The 18,048-nt window shown below is 47.1% G+C and overlaps 1 protein-coding gene and 1 non-coding gene across 2 annotated transcripts; one reads left to right on the forward strand and one right to left on the reverse strand.

Moving 5' to 3' along the window:
* Positions 1-3,959: 3,959 nt before the first annotated feature.
* On the forward strand, positions 3,960-4,862 carry LOC133756379 (putative vomeronasal receptor-like protein 4). Its single transcript, XM_062187084.1, has one exon. It carries the CDS (start codon positions 3,960-3,962, stop codon positions 4,860-4,862), a length of 903 nt encoding a protein of 300 aa, XP_062043068.1.
* Positions 4,863-9,515: 4,653 nt separating this feature from the next.
* TRNAA-AGC (transfer RNA alanine (anticodon AGC)) lies at positions 9,516-9,588 on the reverse strand. Its single transcript has one exon. It is a non-coding gene; the product is annotated as a tRNA-Ala (tRNA).
* Positions 9,589-18,048: the final 8,460 nt, after the last annotated feature.

Here is an 18,048-nt window from a genome sequence, read left to right on the forward strand (position 1 = left end):
CCAGATTCTTTTTCAGTTGCTCCTCTTCCAGGCCAGCTCTCTGCTGTGGCCAGGGAGTGCAGTGGAGGATGGCCCAAGTCCTTGGGCCCTGCACCCCATGGGAGACCAGGAGAAGCACCTGGCTCCTGCCATTGGATCAGCGCGGTGCGCAGGCCACAGCGCATTGGCCATGGCGGCCATTGGGAGGTGAACCAACGGCAAAAGGAAGACCTGTCTCTCTGTCTCTCTCACTGTCCACTCTGCCTGTCAAAAAAAAAAAAAAAAGAGCTTACCGAATTTAAGAGTAATAAAACCTACAAGCTAATTTTATTCTCTTTTTATAGTATCTATAAACAATTTGCAGAAGGATTTATATAAGCTTTATAAAAATGACATCTATGGACATTAAGCCCATTTTTAAAAATACCTTAATGCATTATATTCCTTTTGAGGATGTTTTAACTGCATAAATTTTATTTTTGACATTTCAAATGTTTCATTTTCTTTGATATGGAATCAGAGAGAAACAGATGATAAAGAGAGATCTTTCTGGATATCCAACTCTATATCCTGTAGATCCAACTCTATATCGTCAAATGTTTATGTTAGCATCTTTTAAATACACTGGCAGAAAAAAATTACTTTGGATTTAGCAATGAATGAAGGAAAAATCACATAACCCTCTCAATTGACACAGAAAAAACATTTAACAAAGCTCAGTGCTCTTCATTACAAATACAGCAAGGAAACCAGGGAGTAGGAGGAAATTACCTCAGCATATGGAAGGCCGCAATTGCACACCTCGGGCTCACATCATCCTCCGGGGTAAAACACTAAAGCTTTGCTTCTAATAAGAAGAACAAGACAAGATTGCCTACTTCAGGGGCCTGCGCTGTGGTGTAGTAGGTTAAGCCTAAGCCTGAGGTGCTGGCATCCCATATGGGCACTAGTTTCTGTCCCAGCTGCTCCTCTCCCGATCCAGCTCTTTGTTAATGGCCTGGGAAAGCAGAGGAAGGGGGCCCAAGTGCTTGGGCCCCTGTACACACATGAGAGACTCATAACAAACTACTGGCTCCTGGCCTCAGCCTGGCCCAACCATGTCCATTGCAGCCATTTGGGGGAGTGAACTAATAAATCTGAAAATAAAATAGTATAAAAAAGAATAAAATACTAGGAATAACCTCAACATAAAAGCAAAAGAATTGTACACTAAAAACTACAAATCATTGCTAAAAGAAATTAAAACAATAAATGGAAAGACATCCCATCCTCATGGGTTGGTAGACTTAATATTTAAATCAGTCAATACTATGTAAAGCCAACTGCAGATTTAATATAAACTCTATGAAAAAATCCCAACAATATATTTGGCACAAATAGAAATATCCAATCAAACATTCATAGTGAATCTAAAGTTACTCTGAATAGCTGGTTTGAGTCCCAGCTGCTCACTTCTGACCTAGCCTTCTGCAAATTTGCTTGGGAAAGCAGCAAAGGAAGCCTCAAGTCCTTGGACCCCTGCCACACACATTGAGACCTGGATGGAGTTCCTGGCTCCTGGCTTCTGCCTGGCCCAGCCCTGTCATGTGGCCATTTGGGAAGTTAATCAGAGGATGAAAGATTTCTCTGTCTCTGTCTCTGTCTCTGATTTTCCCCATGCTGTATTATTCTTTACAATAAATAAATAAATACATATTTTTTAAAGTTTGAAAAAAAGTTGAGAAAGGGTCCACTGCTGACTCTACAATACTCCTTCCAAGTTGGTCCTGAGCATTGGTGGTGAGTGGAAGGGGTGGGATGAAAACATAATCAGGTCCCAGGAACCCAGGGCCCTCTGTGCCTGCTCCTCACCCAGCTGCCTTCTACTCATCAGGGCAGGTTCACCACAATTAGGACCAGGAGGATTCTGGGCTCTGCAAATGAGGGCCCAGCAGGGAGAGGGCAGAGCCTGCCCCAGGGTCCACAGCGTGCACAGGAGCCTTTTCCCCTGGCAGAGCCAAACTCCTGACACTGACATGTTGACAGCAGTGAGAGTGTCCCTGAGCACTGGGACTCAGGGAAGGATAAAGAGGCCTGGCTGTGTTGCTCTCCACAGCTCCCGCCAGAGCCCCTGCACACTGCTCAGGTGAGTGATGCTGAGTGCCAGGGGGGCTGCCCCAGGCAGGGCTGGTCAGGGGCAGGTGGGGAGAGGGAGGGTCTCAGCTTCCCTGTCCTCTGTGGAAGAGGAAGGTGTGAGGACCCAGGGAGAGGATGGGGATCCCTTGCCAATGCACCTAGCAGCGTCTGCTTGTCTGGCCCTGGAGGGGGCCGCTGTGCAGCAGCACCACTGATGCTCTGAGCCCAGGGCTGCTGGGTTTCCCAGGTGTGAGGGAGGCTCGGGGGCATCAGGCAGCAGTGGGCTTTCAGCCTGCAGTGGGGAGCTCTTCCCTCAGGCTCCCTGCATTTGTGCACTTTCCCTCCCGGCACTGGGATTTTTGTTGTTGCTTTAACTCAAGTGTGTCTGCTCTCTGCTGTGCTTCAGTCTTTTCAGGATGGCATATCCTTGGCTTCTTTATTATGATTGTACTTTTTCTGATTTTCCCCTTCCTTAAACCAACAATAACACACAGTACCTAATAATAGAGATGTGAAGAAAGTCACAACCAAGGTGAGGACCCAGAGTGACCCTGACAACGGTGTCTCCTCTTCTTCAGGGCACTGACTAGGCACTGCATTCATGTGCTCTTTATTTTTCACAGGACACCTGGCTGGTATAAAGCACCAGTCAGTTTGCAGATGGCAAGTTAGGGTCTGAGGGAGGCCAGGTAGTGTGTCCAAGGTCATATGTAGGAATGCTCTTTGGGAAATGGAGAGTAAGGACAGGGTAAGGAGGAGGGGGAAAAAAAAAAAATGTTCCATCTGAACCACCCAGAGGAAGAATGGAACATGTACCTAAGCTTTGGCAGTCCTGCCTCAGGCTAGTGGCTGGGCCTGTCTGTTCCATCCCTCTGCCTTAGTTACTGGATAGGGAGCTTGGAGTATGTGAGCTGCTTTGTTTGGTCAAGTGTCATTCTTTTGAGAAGCTACCGTTCACGTATATATTTCTCAAGTGTATATTTTATTTTTATAGGCAGACAGTAATTGCACAGATTCATGGGTACAGCATGACGTTTCAACACTTGAACACAATGGGTTCTGATCAGAGTATGATGACTGCCATATGCAGACATCTACAGCTTCATCCTTTCTTTGTTTGGGGAACATTCAGTATCCTTCCACTTGCAGTTCTGAAACGTACTTTGAATTGCTGTCAATCACAGATACATTGCTGTTCAATAAAACACTAAAAGTTACCCCTGGTATTCACCTACACCCTCTACCCACTAACCCTTCTCTCTCCACCCGTTAAGCCCCCATACACCCTTCCCGGCCTCTGGGAACTGCTTTTCTATTCTCTTCTGGTTTGAGATGTACATGTTAGCTTCCTCATATGGCTGAGAACATGCGTTGTTTTTCTTTGTGCCTGGCTTATTTCCCAATACTCATTTGAGGGGTGGTAGCAAGGATGGGAGATGGGCAGCAGCACAGCCCAGCTGGGTCAGCTGTTGAGTGTGAGCCATGAAAAGAAGTTCCTCAGGATCATGGCTTAGAGCTGACAGAGGACCTTGCACTTGTGCAGTGGTTGGGGGAAAAGTGCTCATGTTCATCTGGACATGAGGGACACATGGAAGGCTCTTATGGAAATGCAGGTGATGCACTAACATAAAACTTGCATTAAATTGTAGTTATTACCATCTCTGTGTCAACAGAAGCAAGACAGAAAGAAGGAAGAGCAAGAAAAGAGAAGCCTGCTAGGAAAGAGGAGGGAATATGGACATGTACTTAGTTCAGTTAGTGTTCCTTTCACCAACGCAGAGAAAATGTGCAGACCTGATCTTGGTCAACTTGACTTATTTGTGTTCCTTGAAAGTTTTTCCTAGTTCTGTTCCTGAACTTAGAAGATGACTTGGAGTGACATCATCCAGAGAATAATCTTGCTTTCTCTCACTGGACCTGGAGTTGTGGGGAACTTCCTTGTGCTTGTGAGATATGTATGTACATTAGTCATGGGTCCTGAGAAAAAACCCATAAACCTGATCCTCATCCACTTGGCTGTTTCAAACATACTCATTATTTGCACCACAGGGGTCAGAGTCATAACCATAGTCATTTATTTCAGTAACTTCCTAAGTGACATTGGTTGCAAAGCTGTGATGTACCTGAACAGGGTGGCTCGGAGCCTCTCCATCTGCACCACCTGCCTCCTCAGTGTAGTCCAGGCCATCACTGTCAGTCCCAGGACCACCTGCTGGAGAAAGCTCAAACCACACAGTGCCTGGCAGCTTCTTCCCTACCTCCTCCTCTTCTGGGTCCTTAGTCTTCTCATAAGCTCTAACCTGCTCCACTACATCACAGCAGTCAACAGCGTGAACGGGTCTGGAGTCAGAATGTATGCTGAATATTGCTACATGCTGCCAGCTGGGCGAATAGTCAGGTGGCTTTTCCTTTCCCTCATGGCCCTTCGGGACCTCACCTTTCAGAGTGTCATGGGCTGGAGCAGTGGGCACATGGCTCTCCGTCTGTACAAACATCACAAGCGCATCCTCTACCTCCAGAGCTCCAGGACTGCAAAACATCCCAGCCCAGAGGTCAGAGCTACTCAGAGCACTCTGGTTCTCATGACCTGTTTCCTCTTCTCTTATTGGACAGATTTCATTTTCTCTTTCTACATAGGGTCCACCTTGACAGGGATTTTCACTATATCAAATATTAAAATACTTCTAGAAGTCGGTTATGCCAGTCTCAGTCCCTTTGTGCTGATCAGCAGGGATGCTCATGTTGGCACATGCTGGAGAGCTCACTGAGAAATGCAGGGAACTGCTTCTCTACTGACTCAGCCAGGTTCAAAAACATCATAGGTACTGCCTTTCCCTGCGTTCACAAAACATACATTCATTAACATTTCTGAAAGCAGACAATGTTTGAATAAGAAGTCTGGTACCACGCAATCTAAGCTGGGTCAGTGGAACCAGGAAGCTGAAAAGACCCACACTTCCCAATCGCCCATTCTGCCATCCTTCTCTTCTGGCTTTTATCTTCTTGCTTGCATACTTGTTGCTGTACTTAGCATACTGAGAATGAAAAAAGCAGAGGTAGTAACAGAAAAGGTGACTATGTACACACTCTGTCTCTTTCTGTTTCTGTGTCTGTCTATCTATAAGAAAACAAACTTTATCTGAAATCCCCATAAATTTTGGAATATATTGTAATTTTATTACTTGGCTGCTTCTAAATGTAAGGTTGATTGAGGAATGTTCCTTCCACAAGATAACCTAGTCAGGCTGTGGCTCTCTGCACCGAAAAGTGTGTGACTCATGGCCCTGGCCCCATGAGGTCAGTCACTTTGGAAGGAGGAGAGTGAGAGAAGAGTTGAAGGCTATTCCCAATGTGATCCTGGGATACGCGAACCTGTCTGCAGAAGCTTCTCTTGATCTGAGTGTTATATCTTTAATAAATGGAAGGCACTGGCAGAGCGATTGATCCATAATGAAATGATTGATTATTGGGTCCTTCATAACTGACTAACTCTTAGACATGAGGGTCAGAATGAGCGGCTTAGAGTAAAGGAAAGGCCAGGCTGCCTGTAGACAGGAGGCTATGAGCTGGAGAGTGAGGGGAGAAATGACAACAGTTTAGCCCAGTCTGGAGGAGCACATGGTGATGGTCCCAGTGAGACTTCTTGTGTCCACTTGGAGCATGTGGCATAGAACTGGGGTATCTGCTGTTGTGGTCTCTGAACACTCCAAGAAACTTGGGATCAAATGGAAAGTACAGTTTCGGCCAGCAACTCAGGGCTCATAGATCACCTGCCTGCTATCTTTTATCAATACACTCTAACAGTAATGGAGCACACTGTACTCTACCATTTTTCAAAAATTTTTGATGGCAAATAATGTAGAATAATTAACAGTAACATGTATGGGTTACTGTGCAACAGTTCAATGCATGTATACATCATATACTAATCAAATCAAGGTACCTAACATTTCCCCTTCTTGGACATTACTTTAGGCTTGGGGGCCTGGAGCTCCTTTCTTTCATTTTCCCATAAAATATACTCTAGGTTATTTTGAGCTGTAGTCACCCCTCCATGCTGTGTGATACTACAATCTTATTCCTTTGATGTAACTCTTACCTGTTAACTCTCATCTGTTGCCCATACTCTCTCTAAGCCGCCATATCCCTTTCTGTTTCTAGTAATTTCTATTCTGTATTCAAGTTAAATTTTCAGCTTCCACATATAAGGAATAAGCAAGTGGTATTTGTCTATCTGAGTCTGCCTTATTTTTCTTAATGTCCTTTATAACCATTCATTTTGCTGACAATGACAGGTTTTTTATTCTACTCTAAGGCAGGATAATGCACCATTGTGCATGTATACCACATTTTCTTCACCCATCCAGGAGGTGATGAACACCTTAGTTGACTCAGTATCTTGGCTCTTGTCAGTACTGCTGCAATAGACACATGGTGGAGCAGGATTTTGTGTCTCTTTGGCTATATACCCAGTGGTTGGATTGCCTCATCAAAGAGCGGTTCTACTTCTAGCTTGTAAAAGAATCTCCATACTTTTTCCATAGTCAGTGTACAAATTTACAGTTTTACTGGACTCTGCCAGTGTGTAACTTTTGATCTCATGCACAGTCATTTCCTTGGGGAAGGGTGGTTTGTTCTTTGATGATAGCAAACCACCTTGCCTGCAGTGACACTGTCTCTGGTCTGCATAGACTGGAGCAAAGGTAGGTTGCTGGCACATCTTGAATTGGTGGCAGAAAACAACCACAAGAAAAGACATAAACACAGACCAGTTCCTCTTCATGGACCAAAATAATGATGACAGGAAAGAAAAGAGACAGAGTATCATTTCCTTTGGATGAGCAGCTCTTCCCCATTTTAAAAGAACTCTAAGTTCAGCCTGGGAAATCTCAAGACGACTTATACCTGTGCCCTATTGATTACACAAAATAAAATACTCTGTAAGTTTCTTTAGTTCTGTTTATTAGAGAATTGCTTTTATTTTGTAGAACACTAGATAGCTGACAGTTGAAGAAGAGCTTTCTGCCAGTTCAAACCTGGGACTCTGGTCCCAAGGGCTCAAGTCATTGGGTTCCTACTCACCTATATGGGAGACCTGGTTTCAATTTCTGGGTCCTGACTCAAGCCTTGGGTGTTTTGGCATTTGGGAAGTGAATCAGCAAATAGAAACTCTCTCTTGCCCTCTCATTTTTTTCACTCTCTTCTGTTGAATAAAACAGTTTAAAAATATTTTTAATAAAATATCAACAAGTACCAATATCAAAGGAACATGGGACAGATATAACAAATAGGAAACAAATAACAAATAATAAAACAGTAGTCTTGAATGTCAAATGGACTCTGAACTGAGAAGCAGGAAAGTAGAATTAAAACTTCAGACTCAGAAAGACAAATACACTATCCTAGTCTTACGCTAAAAACTTAAATGAAACCCGCAAGTTAATGAGGGTCAGTGTGTAGGAGGGCGCAGGTGGTCCAAATGAAAGGAGGTGAGGTTGAAATACTGACCAGCACTTCCAATGCGAGTGTTTCTAAACACTTCGGAATTCTTCAAGAAAGAGCTTGCAATAAAACAGCTATAGACACGATGGGATTTGCATCTTTCTGGATATAATGTAAGTAATGCTGCGGATTTGCACCTTTCTACTGGGTAGAGTCAGGGACAAAGCCGAGACAGAGAGGGAAGCTACTCCTTGCAGCACCACGAATTCGGACGGGTTGGGTAGCAAAGGATTAAGGCTACCTGAGAACTGCCAAGGAATGGTCCAGAAGCTGGAGGTTGGAAAACGACGCTCCAGGTGAAGGTCGCACTCACAACCGCGGCATCGCGCCCACACCCATGCTTTATAGGAACCGCTCGCCACCGGAGTGCCCAGTCCTTTTCACCTTTCTCTTTCTACCGCCTCCACGGAGACACAGGTCGCCGTGACTCGCATTCCGCTGTCCCAGAGCCCTGGCACCACCAGAGTCCCCGGCCGAGTCTCATTGTCCCGGGCCGGGTGTCCCCGGGCGCGCGGGAAGCCGGCCTAGCTTGGGCTTAGGTCCCCTAAGGAGCCACCGGCTGGAGGCGCTGAGCGCGCTCGAAGGTCCGGAACGAAATCGGACGCGTCCTGGTTGGGGAGCGGGCAGAACTCAGCCACTGCCTCGGGTGTCGAGCCCGGGGGAACAAGAGTGCTCTTGGGTCCAGGGAGCCCCTTCAGTGGGAGTTACCAAAATCGCGCTTCCGTCCCGCCCGGGAACGCGCTGGGAACGCCGGGCCCCACGGCGCAGGGACAGGAGAGCGCAGCGCTTCTCCTGCGCAGCCGTCGGGGCCGGGGAACCGGGACCCGCTCCCTCCCTGCGTCCCCGCCCACGGGAGGTTAGGGTGGGGCGCACTTGGGTAAAACACAGGAAACAGGCCGGGTGCGTTTCCGCGGTTCTGCACGTCGTTACGGTAGGTGAACGTGGTTTTTCTTTTTTTTTTTTTTTTTCCCACTGAAACGTGAGAATCTTAAGAGCGCTCTAGAAGTAAATACCCGCGTTTCCTCGGAGTGTGGGGGTCATTCCTGAGGGTGGGCGATATGGTGGAGAGAAATTAAGCATAATAAATGGGGCTTTTATACGTCTGTTTTCGTTTTTGAAAAAAATAAATAAAAACTATATAAAAGAGTACTTCATAAATTTTATGAAAACTGGAGGTAAAGAGGTTTATTTTGGTGCAAAATTTTGGAAACCGATGCATAATCCCGCAAATTAATAAAATGTATTGCCATTCCCACAGGAACTAGGATTTCCTAGTTCTCCATATGCTGAATAATGTGGGATGTAGCTGGGCCACTCTGAGCGTCCAGCACTGTTTCCTCTGTGTCTCTTATCCAGGGTTGCTACTATTATTTTTGCAGGCAGTGCATCAGATCTGTGTGACTTGCAAGTGTCACCAGCTCTGTGTTGTGATTCAATGCCTACTCCACTTCCAAACCTTTGCAATGCTTTGGAGAGATTTCTGGAGTGTGTGGGAGCCAGTGGTCAGGTCTCAGAGTCCCTAGTGTGTTGTGTAGCGTGAGAGAAATTTTTACATGGCACAGGTCTGCCCAGGAGTCCCCAAGGTAGTCCTGCTTCTGGGTGTTTGCACAGCCACAGCAGGACCCGTGGACCTAGTGCTCCACTTGCTCACGTCCTGTTCAGGAAGCTGGGACTGCCATCCAGTGTGCACGGTTTTTGCAGTCCTGTGCCAAATGTGGGGCCAGTTACTGAAGCAACCGAGGAGCAAAAGGACAGTTGAGTATCTTAGGCTTTTGTGACCCCAGTTCCTCTGAAGCAATGTGAGAAAAGCCCCAAATACACACCGCACAGCATTGTCCTGTGAGGTGACCAGCAGTCCTGTCTTGTGTCCAGAGGAGTCTTGTCGCTGGTATTTTCTCGACTTCTTCAAAAGCAAGGTGTGGAGAATGTGGGCATCGATCCCACCACCTCTCGCATGCTAAGCGAGCGCTCTACCACCTGAGCTAATTCCCCAACTGCCACCACCCACTCTGGTTGGTTTCCCTGAGTCCTGGCGGCTGCACATCTGGGCCTCGGGCTGCTCCCGGGCCGGCCGGAGCGCAGAGCGGTCAGACCCTCTCACCACGACCCAACCCGGAATGCACCCAGGGCGCGTCTACCCGCAGTGGCCAGTCCGGGCGAGGCCAGCGCCGTCTCCGTCCTGCAGGGGACACGGCCCGCCGAGGGCGTGGGCGCCGAGACACGCGGCGCCGCCGGAATCCCACGGCGCAGCCCTCGTTCGGGAGAAGACGCGCGGAGCAGCCACTCTCGGGGCTGCACTGAAGCTCGCGGTGGCCAGGGCCGGGGGCCACCTCCCGGGGTGAAAGAAGAAAAGGCAAAAGCCGCTGCCCCCGCCCGGTTTCGAACCGGGGAGCTCTCGCGTGGGACGCGAGCGTGACGACCACCGCTACAGCGCGGAAACAGCGCCAGGAGGACGTCTGTCTGCCCCGTGGCTGTGGTGACCCCTTGGAAACGCGCTCTGTAGTGGACGGTGCTGTGTAGGAATGCGCGTGACGGGGTCCTCCAGGCGGTGCGCACTCGCTGCCACGTCCTGTCTGTGGAGAACTGCAGCCTGCTCGCCGCGGTCCTCACACGACGTCACCGTCCACGCCAGCCGCCGTGCTGGGCAACAGGTCTCCTCGCTCCCGGACCCGCATCCGCGTGCGTGACCTGCACCTCCTGGGATCTTCACCCCCGCCACAGGAGGCTCTGGGCACAGCTGTCCATCAGTGTCGGACTGGGACCCTGCGGCGCGGGAGGGGCCGTCGGAGAAGCTGGTTTGTGCCGCTCTCCGCAGCCGCTCCGAGTCCGGGGCTGCCCCGCAGCGTCGGCGTGGGAGCAACTCAGGACTCCGAGTCCCCGGACACCTGCGTCGCTGCTGTGGTTTTCCAGAGGACGGGTCGCCTCGCTGTCGCTCGACGTCCCAGCAGCGAGGAAGTGAGGAGTGGGGGCGACTTCAGCAGCTCTGGGGGCTGCGGGGTCACCGGTTTGCTCAGGGCAGACAGGGAGCGCGCAGGTGTTCATCCTGACACGCAGTGCAGCCCGGGAAGGAAGGTGAGGCGGCAGGTGCATCTCCCAGAGCGGGTTTTCCAGAGGCCTAGGTTGCTCCAGGGAGTCCCGGGGCGCAGAGGGGTCCCCGACAGTTCACACGCTGTCTTCAGTGACCCCACCAGGGGCCCCATCTCGCTCAGGGATTGCTGTATTCTAAAATATTACTTAGAAATGTTTTCCAACAAAAGCTGCAAGAATATTATAGTGCCAAGAAAATCCGTTTCCCATACTGTTAATATTTTACTCCATTTTCTATATATTTGGTAGTCTATTTATGTATTTATAAATGGGAATATTAGTATTTGTGTTACTCCCGATTTATCCTGGTTGCTTGTTCTGTCTAAACTCTATCCGTTGGAAGTAAGCCCCCTAATGGTGGTCCCATTAGGGGAGTGGGAATTAAGATACTGCTTTTGGAGGGGAGAGCAGCTACACACAATTTTTTGTAGTGCTTTCTACATTTAGTTCTTTATTCAGCCATCTATTTATATCAGCATGTGCTCATAAAGTTTTTTGGACCAGCATTATTTTTTAACATTTCTTATTTAACTTGGAGATTCCATTTTTTATTCTTCTCCTTGCTCCTTGCACTTGACTTTTTTTTTTTTTTTAGGTTTATTTATTAAAAAGGCAGATTTTCAGAGGGAGAGAGACAGAGAAAGAGATCCTCCATCTGCTGGTTTGCTGGTTCACTCCCCAAAGGGCTGCTAGCCCTAGCCAAAGCCAGGAGCCAGGAGCCAGGAGCTTTTCTGGGCCTTCCATGTAGATGCAAGGGCCCAAGCACTTGGGCCATCTTCCACTGCTCTCCCAGGCTCATCAGCAGGGATGCTGGATGGGAGGCAGAGCAGCAGTTTGGAACCAGCACCCATAGGGATGCCACAGCCACAGGCAGCATCTTAACCTGCTAAGCCAGAGCGCTGGCCCCTAGACTTTAGTTAAATCCAATGATACCTGATTATTTTTGGTTAGAGCATTTCCATTGTGTATATTTGGAACTGTTGGAATGGGAATGAAAATGCATCATCAAGGGTCCAGTGCCAGTGGCGCAGTAGGTTAATCCTCCACCTTCGGTGCCACCATCCCCTGTGCCCTAGTCCCGGCTGCTCCTCTTCCCAAGGCCTTGGGTCCCTGCACTGGCATGGGAGCCCAGAAAAAGCACCTGGCTCCAGGCTTCAGACCCACACAGGACCTTTCCTTGCAGCCATTTGAGGAGTGAACCAACTGATATCTCTTCCTCTGTCTCTCCCTCTCACTGTCTGTGACTCTACCTCTCAAATAAATAAATAAAATCTTAAAAAAAACCAAAATGCATCACCAAGTTTTAAGGACAGAGATTGTGAATGCATTTACTCTTCTCCAAGGTGGTTAGTTTATTTCATAAATGGTTCGTGAGTGTTAATAATCCACAAAGGATTTAAGAATGTTTATTTTTCTGCTTTAGAATGATCAACACATCTGCAGAATGCCGTGTATCTGTTTTTACTAACCTCTCCCTAAGATCATAAATAAGTAAATCTTTGTGTTAAGTGCTGTAAGATTTGAATAAGAGTTTGGGTGTCCTCCAAAGTCCCATGAGTTAGTAGCCTTGTCTTCAAAATGTTACATAATTGAATAATGGATTAAAGATTGAGAATTGATCCAATTATGGTGCCTGGGAGGTGGGCCTAGTGTCTTCTTTAGATCATTGGGGGCATGCCCTTGGAAGGTAGTTCTCTCCAGAAGGTTGGCTATATTAGCCAGCCTCAGTTGGGCCTAGCACTCTCTGTCTCTCCCTCTCTCACTCTCTCCTGCTCTCTTGCTCTCTATCTCTCTTTCTCACTCCTCCACCCTTTTCTCATTGGTCATGTGATCCTCCCTCTGCTTGCCTCCCTCCATCCATTCCATCATCAGACATCAGAACAGAGAGGCCACTGAAACTTGGAGTGTAAGCTTCAAAACTGTGAACCAAACTAAATCTTCCTCCTTCCTAAATAGCTTCTCTCAGGTAGCAAGAACCCCACCCACACAGCCATGGAAGACCTTGAAATGCAAAGAAAGCATCTTACACCCTTCTTTGTTTTGAGTTTGGGCAGACAAAACCAAAAGATGCTGGCTCAGGAACAAAATAGAAAGCTTCAGCATCTACAGGTAAGATATTTGTGGGCTGTATTTTTAAAAACACACTGATACAAAATAATGGTAGTTAGGAATTTCATTATCACTTTAATTTTTTAAAGATCTATTTATTTATTTGAGTTAGAGAGCAGGCAAGCAAAAAGAGAAAATCTTCCACCCTCTGGTTCACTCCCCAAATAGCCACAGCAGCTGGAGCTGGGCCACACAAAGCCAGGAGCCAAGAACTCCACCCAGGTCTTCCACGTGGGAGGTACAGCCATCTTCCACAGCTTTCGAGGTCTGTTAGCAGGGAGCTTTCCAGCTAGGACTCAAACCAGCCTCACATGAATGCTGGTGTTGAGGCTGCATCTTAGCCCCCCACGCTGCAATGCCAGCCTCCGTTATCTTTTTACTAAGAAGGTTTTTATAGCAATAATTTGAGACTATGTTGAAACAGAGAATTGAGGAAATTCTTTGCTGATTAAAAGAATCTTTGTGTAGTGGAATGAGAAGGCCATGCCAAGGTGGTCACTGGCAAGTGAGTGTCAGTTAGTCAGGAATGGCTTTGAAACCACCTGGCGACAGGCTGTGATTGGATGGCTCTGGAAACTGCCTGGCGACAGGCTGTGATTGGTTGGGGTATAGACCGCCCCTTGACCAGATTGGCTGGTCTTGGCTATATAAGCTGTTGTATCAACTGTAATAAACGAGTCTGCAGGCTGCTCACCTCAAGCCTGCTCTCACCGGACTCCCGGGGTCTGTGTGTTGACTCCGCGCCTCTTGCCCCCACCACGCTGCTCTTCTCAGAAACGAACCCACTGCGACATTGTAGAGAAATCAACGGCAACATCTTTGGGCAGAAAATAACTTACCTAGCTTGAGAGAAATAAAACCTACATGCGAATTTTGCTCTCTTTTTAATATTGTCTGTATAAGATTTACAGAAGGATTTATTAACTTCCTAAAAATGAAGTCTCACAACCTTGAGTCAGTTTTTCAAGTGCCTTAACATATTATATTCCTTTTTAGAATGCTTTCTCTGTATATATTTTATTTTTAAATTTTTAAATTTTCATTTTATTTGAAAGGCAGAGAGATAGGGAGAAAGAGCTGGATGAGCACAGAGAGATCCTTCATCGCTGGTTCATTCAAATGCCCTCAGCACCCAGGGCTGGGCCAGGCAGAAGCCTGGAGCCCAGAACTCCATGCAGTCTCAACTAGAATTTATTTACCAATTGCATATCCTCAAATGTTTGTTTTAGCATCTTTTTAATACCCTGGCAGAAGAAAAGATTACTTTGTATTTAACAGTGAATAAAGGAAAAACCACATAACCCTCTCAATGGGTGCAGATAAAGCATTTGACAGAAGTCAATGCCCTTTCACGACAAAAGCATCAAAGAACTCAGGAATAGGAGGACTCTATCTCACATTGGAAGGCTACAGGTGCAAACCTCAGGTCACATAATCCTGCATGGTAAGACTAAAGATTTTCCTCTGAGATCAAGAAAAAGATTGCCTACATTAACCACTTCTGTTCAACATGATACTGGATTTTTAGCCAGAAATTTAGCCAAGAAGAATTTAAAAAAGGCATCCAAATTGGATCAGAGAAAGCAAATGTATGTCTAATGTCTTGTATGGGGAAAAACATAAAGGTTCCACAAAAATACCAGCTAGAACTAATAAGCAAAATTACAAGAAACAAAATCAACACCAGAAGTAAATTCTTTCTTTGTTTTTGTTTAAATATTAATTGAATGATTTATTTGAAAGACAGAGTTCCACACAGAGAGCAGGAAAGACAGAGAGAGAGGTCTACTATCTGCTGCTGGTTCACTCTTCAGTTAGCCACAATGGCCAGAGCTGTACTGATCTGAAGGCAGGAGACAGGATCTTCTTCCAGGTCTCCCATGTGAGTGCAGAGACCCAAGGACTTGGGCCATCTTCCACTGCTTTCCCAGGCCATAGAAGAGGGGTATGGAGCAGAAGGGGAGCAGCCAGGACCCGAACCCATGCCCATTTGGAATGCCAGCACTGCAGATGGCAGTTTTACCTGCTACGCCACAGCGAAGCCCTGAGTTATGTTTCTAAACACTAACAATGAACAATCTGAAAGGGAAATTAAGCAAAATAATTCCTGGGGCCGGCGCTGTGCCATAGGAGGTTAAAGCCCCACCTGGCTGCTGCCTTCTTGCTGTCTGCTGGACAGATGAGAAAGAGGCCATCTCTGAAAGGCTCCAGGGCCCCAGAGCTGATGTGGGATCCTGAGAGCAAGGCCATACAGCACTCAGTGAGGTCCAGATCAAAATTGTAGAATTTGAGCTCCCCAAAGAAATGGTATTATGACAAATACAGACAGAGAGAAGTGTAGAACTCGAGAGGGAACTCCTTACTAGGCTCCAAGTTTTGACTCTGCATGCAGCCAGCACCCAGGGGTTCTTTGCCCTCCCTGGACAGACACTCCAAGGCAGCCCCTGATTCCAGCACTCAATGGCCTTGTCGCATCAATGTAGAGTAGTTTTTAAATGTCCAGAAAGTGTATTTTTAAGGTGCCTTGAAGACAATGTATAGTCTACAAGATAGTATGTAAGAATGTAAGAGAATATATGGAATAAGTCTATAAGATGAAGCTATGTTAAGGGGTGCCAGGTGCACACACAACCATGAAATCTGGGGACCTCTCTTCCCTGTCACTTCCCAGACTGCCACAGATGAGACGCACAACACTGACCCCAAGACAATCTGTAGCACCATGGTACTATCTGTGCCTTCAGAGAGCACAGATTGGAGATACAAGTACTTGTTTGTACTGTTAAACATTAAAATGAAATCATGGAAAAGCCTCTTTCTCCTAATTCACACACTGATGGGCAACTGAAATTGGGAATCAGTTAGGAAAACCTCCAAGGCAACACAGAAATGCACAAAAAGCTCAACTCAGATGAGAGCAACAGAAAGGTAAATCTGTCTGTGCATCGCTAGGACTTTTCTACTCATGACTGAATCGATACTGCTAAGATTTCTCAGAAAAGTCAACAGGTTGTGAAACTGAGTGCTACTTGTGTGATTAATCAACCTGAACGCTGTTCTTTGTACATTTTTCTCAGAAATTAATAAATAATGGCAAGCTTAAAAAATAGTCGAAAAAGTGACCACAGCTGACTCTCTGATGCTGCTCCCAGTTGGTCCTGAGCTTTGCTGGTGAGAGGAGGGGGTGAGAGGAGAACATAATCAGGTCCCAGGAACCCAGAGCCCTCTGTGCCTGCTCCTCACCCAGCTGTCTTCTGCTCATCAGGGCAGGTTCACCACAATTAGAACCAAGAGGATTCTGGGCTCAGCAAATGAGGGCCCAGCAGGCAGAGGGCAGAGCCGGCCCCAGGGTCCACAGCGTGCACAAGGAGCCTTTTCCCCTGGCAGAGCCAAACTCCTGACACTGACATGTTGACAGCAGTGAGAGTGTCCCTGAGCACTGGGACTCAGGGAAGGATAAAGAGGCCTGGCTGTGCTGCTCTCCACAGCTCCCGCCAGAGCCCCTGCACACTGCTCAGGTGAGTGATGCTGAGTGCCAGGGGGGCTGCCCCAGGCAGGGCTGGTCAGGGGCAGGTGGGGAGAGGGAGGGTCTTAGCTTCCCTGTCCCCTGTGGAAGAGGAAGGTGTGAGGACCCAGGGAGAGGATGGGGATCCCTTGCCAATGCACCCAGCAGCGTCTGCTTGTCTGGCCCTGGATGAGCCGCTGTGCAGCAGCACCACTGATGCTCTGAGCCCAGGGCTGCTGGGTTTCCAGGTGTGAGGGAGGCTCAGGGGCATCAGGCAGCAGTGGGCTTTCAGCCTGCAGTGGGGAGCTCTTCCCTGCAGGTTCCCTGCATTTGTGCACTTTCCCTCCAGGCACTGGGATTTTTGTTGTTGCTTTAACTCAAGTGTGTCTGCTCTCTGCTGTGCTTCAGTCTTTTCAGGATGGCATATCCTTGGCTTCTTTATTATGATTGTACTTTTTCTGAATTTCCCCTTCCTTAAACCAACAATAACACACAGTACCTAATAATAGAGATGTGAAGAAAGTCACAACCAAGGACCCAGAGTGACCCTGACAATGGTGTCTCCTCTTCTTCAGGGCACTGACTAGGCACTGCATTCATGTGCTCCTTAATCCTCACAGGACACCTGGCTGGTACAAATCACCAATTGGTGTATAGATGGCAAGGTTGGGTCTGAGGGAGAACAGGTAGTATTTCCAAGGTCACACGTAGGAATGCAGTGGGGAGCTCTTACCCCCAGGCTCCCTGCCTTTGTGCACTCTCCCTCCTGGCACTGGGATTATGTTATTCCTCTTCTGCTGTCCTCCAGTGTTTTCAGGATGGGACCTTCTTGGCTTCTTTATTAGAAGTTTATGATTTTCTGAATTTATGACCACAATATAATGCAGTACCTAATTACAGAAAATTTAAAATGTAACAACTGATGTGAGTACACACAGTGATGCTGACAACTGCATTTAGAAAATCAGTCTTTGCTCGTCCTGGGCACTGATGTAAGCACTGCATCCATGTGCTCCTTCAGTCCTCACAGTGGACCTGGTTGGTATAAAGCACCATCCTGTTTATAAATGACAAGCTTGGGTTTGAGGGAGCCCGGTTGCTTTTCAGCTGTCTTACAGAGGAATGTTCTCTGGATCCTTCTGTGTTAGTTATTGAGCAATGAACTTGGAGGTGAGAAGCTACACCCTTTGCTCAAGTGCAATTCTTTTGAGAAGCTACCACTCACTCTATATACATATATATATATATATATATATATGATTCTTAAATATTTTTAAAATTTTTTAATTGCCACATAGTAATTATACAGATGGATAGAGTACAACATGCCATTTTTGTGCCCTCATACAGTTTGTAATGATCACAGCATGGTAACTGCCATATCCAAATGTCTCACAATTTATCATTTCTTTGCGTTGGGAACATTCAAAATCCTCTCTAATGGCTATTCTGAAACACACAATTATTGTTAATCATGCATGTCCTACTGTGCTATAGAACATTCGAAGTTACTCCTCCTATTCAGCTGCACCCTTCTACCCATTAGCTTTCCTCTTTCCATGCCCTGAACCTCTCTACATCCTCCCAAGCCAGTGGTGACTACTTTTCTATTGACAGCTTGTTTGAGCTGAAATTTTAACTTCCACACAGAAGTGAGAACATGCGGTGTTTGTCTTTCTGTGCCTGGCCGATTCCCAATACTCATTTGAGGGCTGGTAAAAAGGGTGTGAGTGGGGCACCAGCACAGCCAA

Source organism: Lepus europaeus, chromosome 3, assembly GCF_033115175.1.
Source record: "Lepus europaeus isolate LE1 chromosome 3, mLepTim1.pri, whole genome shotgun sequence".
NCBI classification, from domain to species: domain Eukaryota; kingdom Metazoa; phylum Chordata; class Mammalia; order Lagomorpha; family Leporidae; genus Lepus; species Lepus europaeus.

Excerpts from the sequence above, each read along its gene's own strand:
- LOC133756379 (XM_062187084.1), top strand. The coding sequence starts at position 3,960 with ATGACTTGGAGTGACATCATCCAGAGAATAATCTTGCTTTCTCTCACT.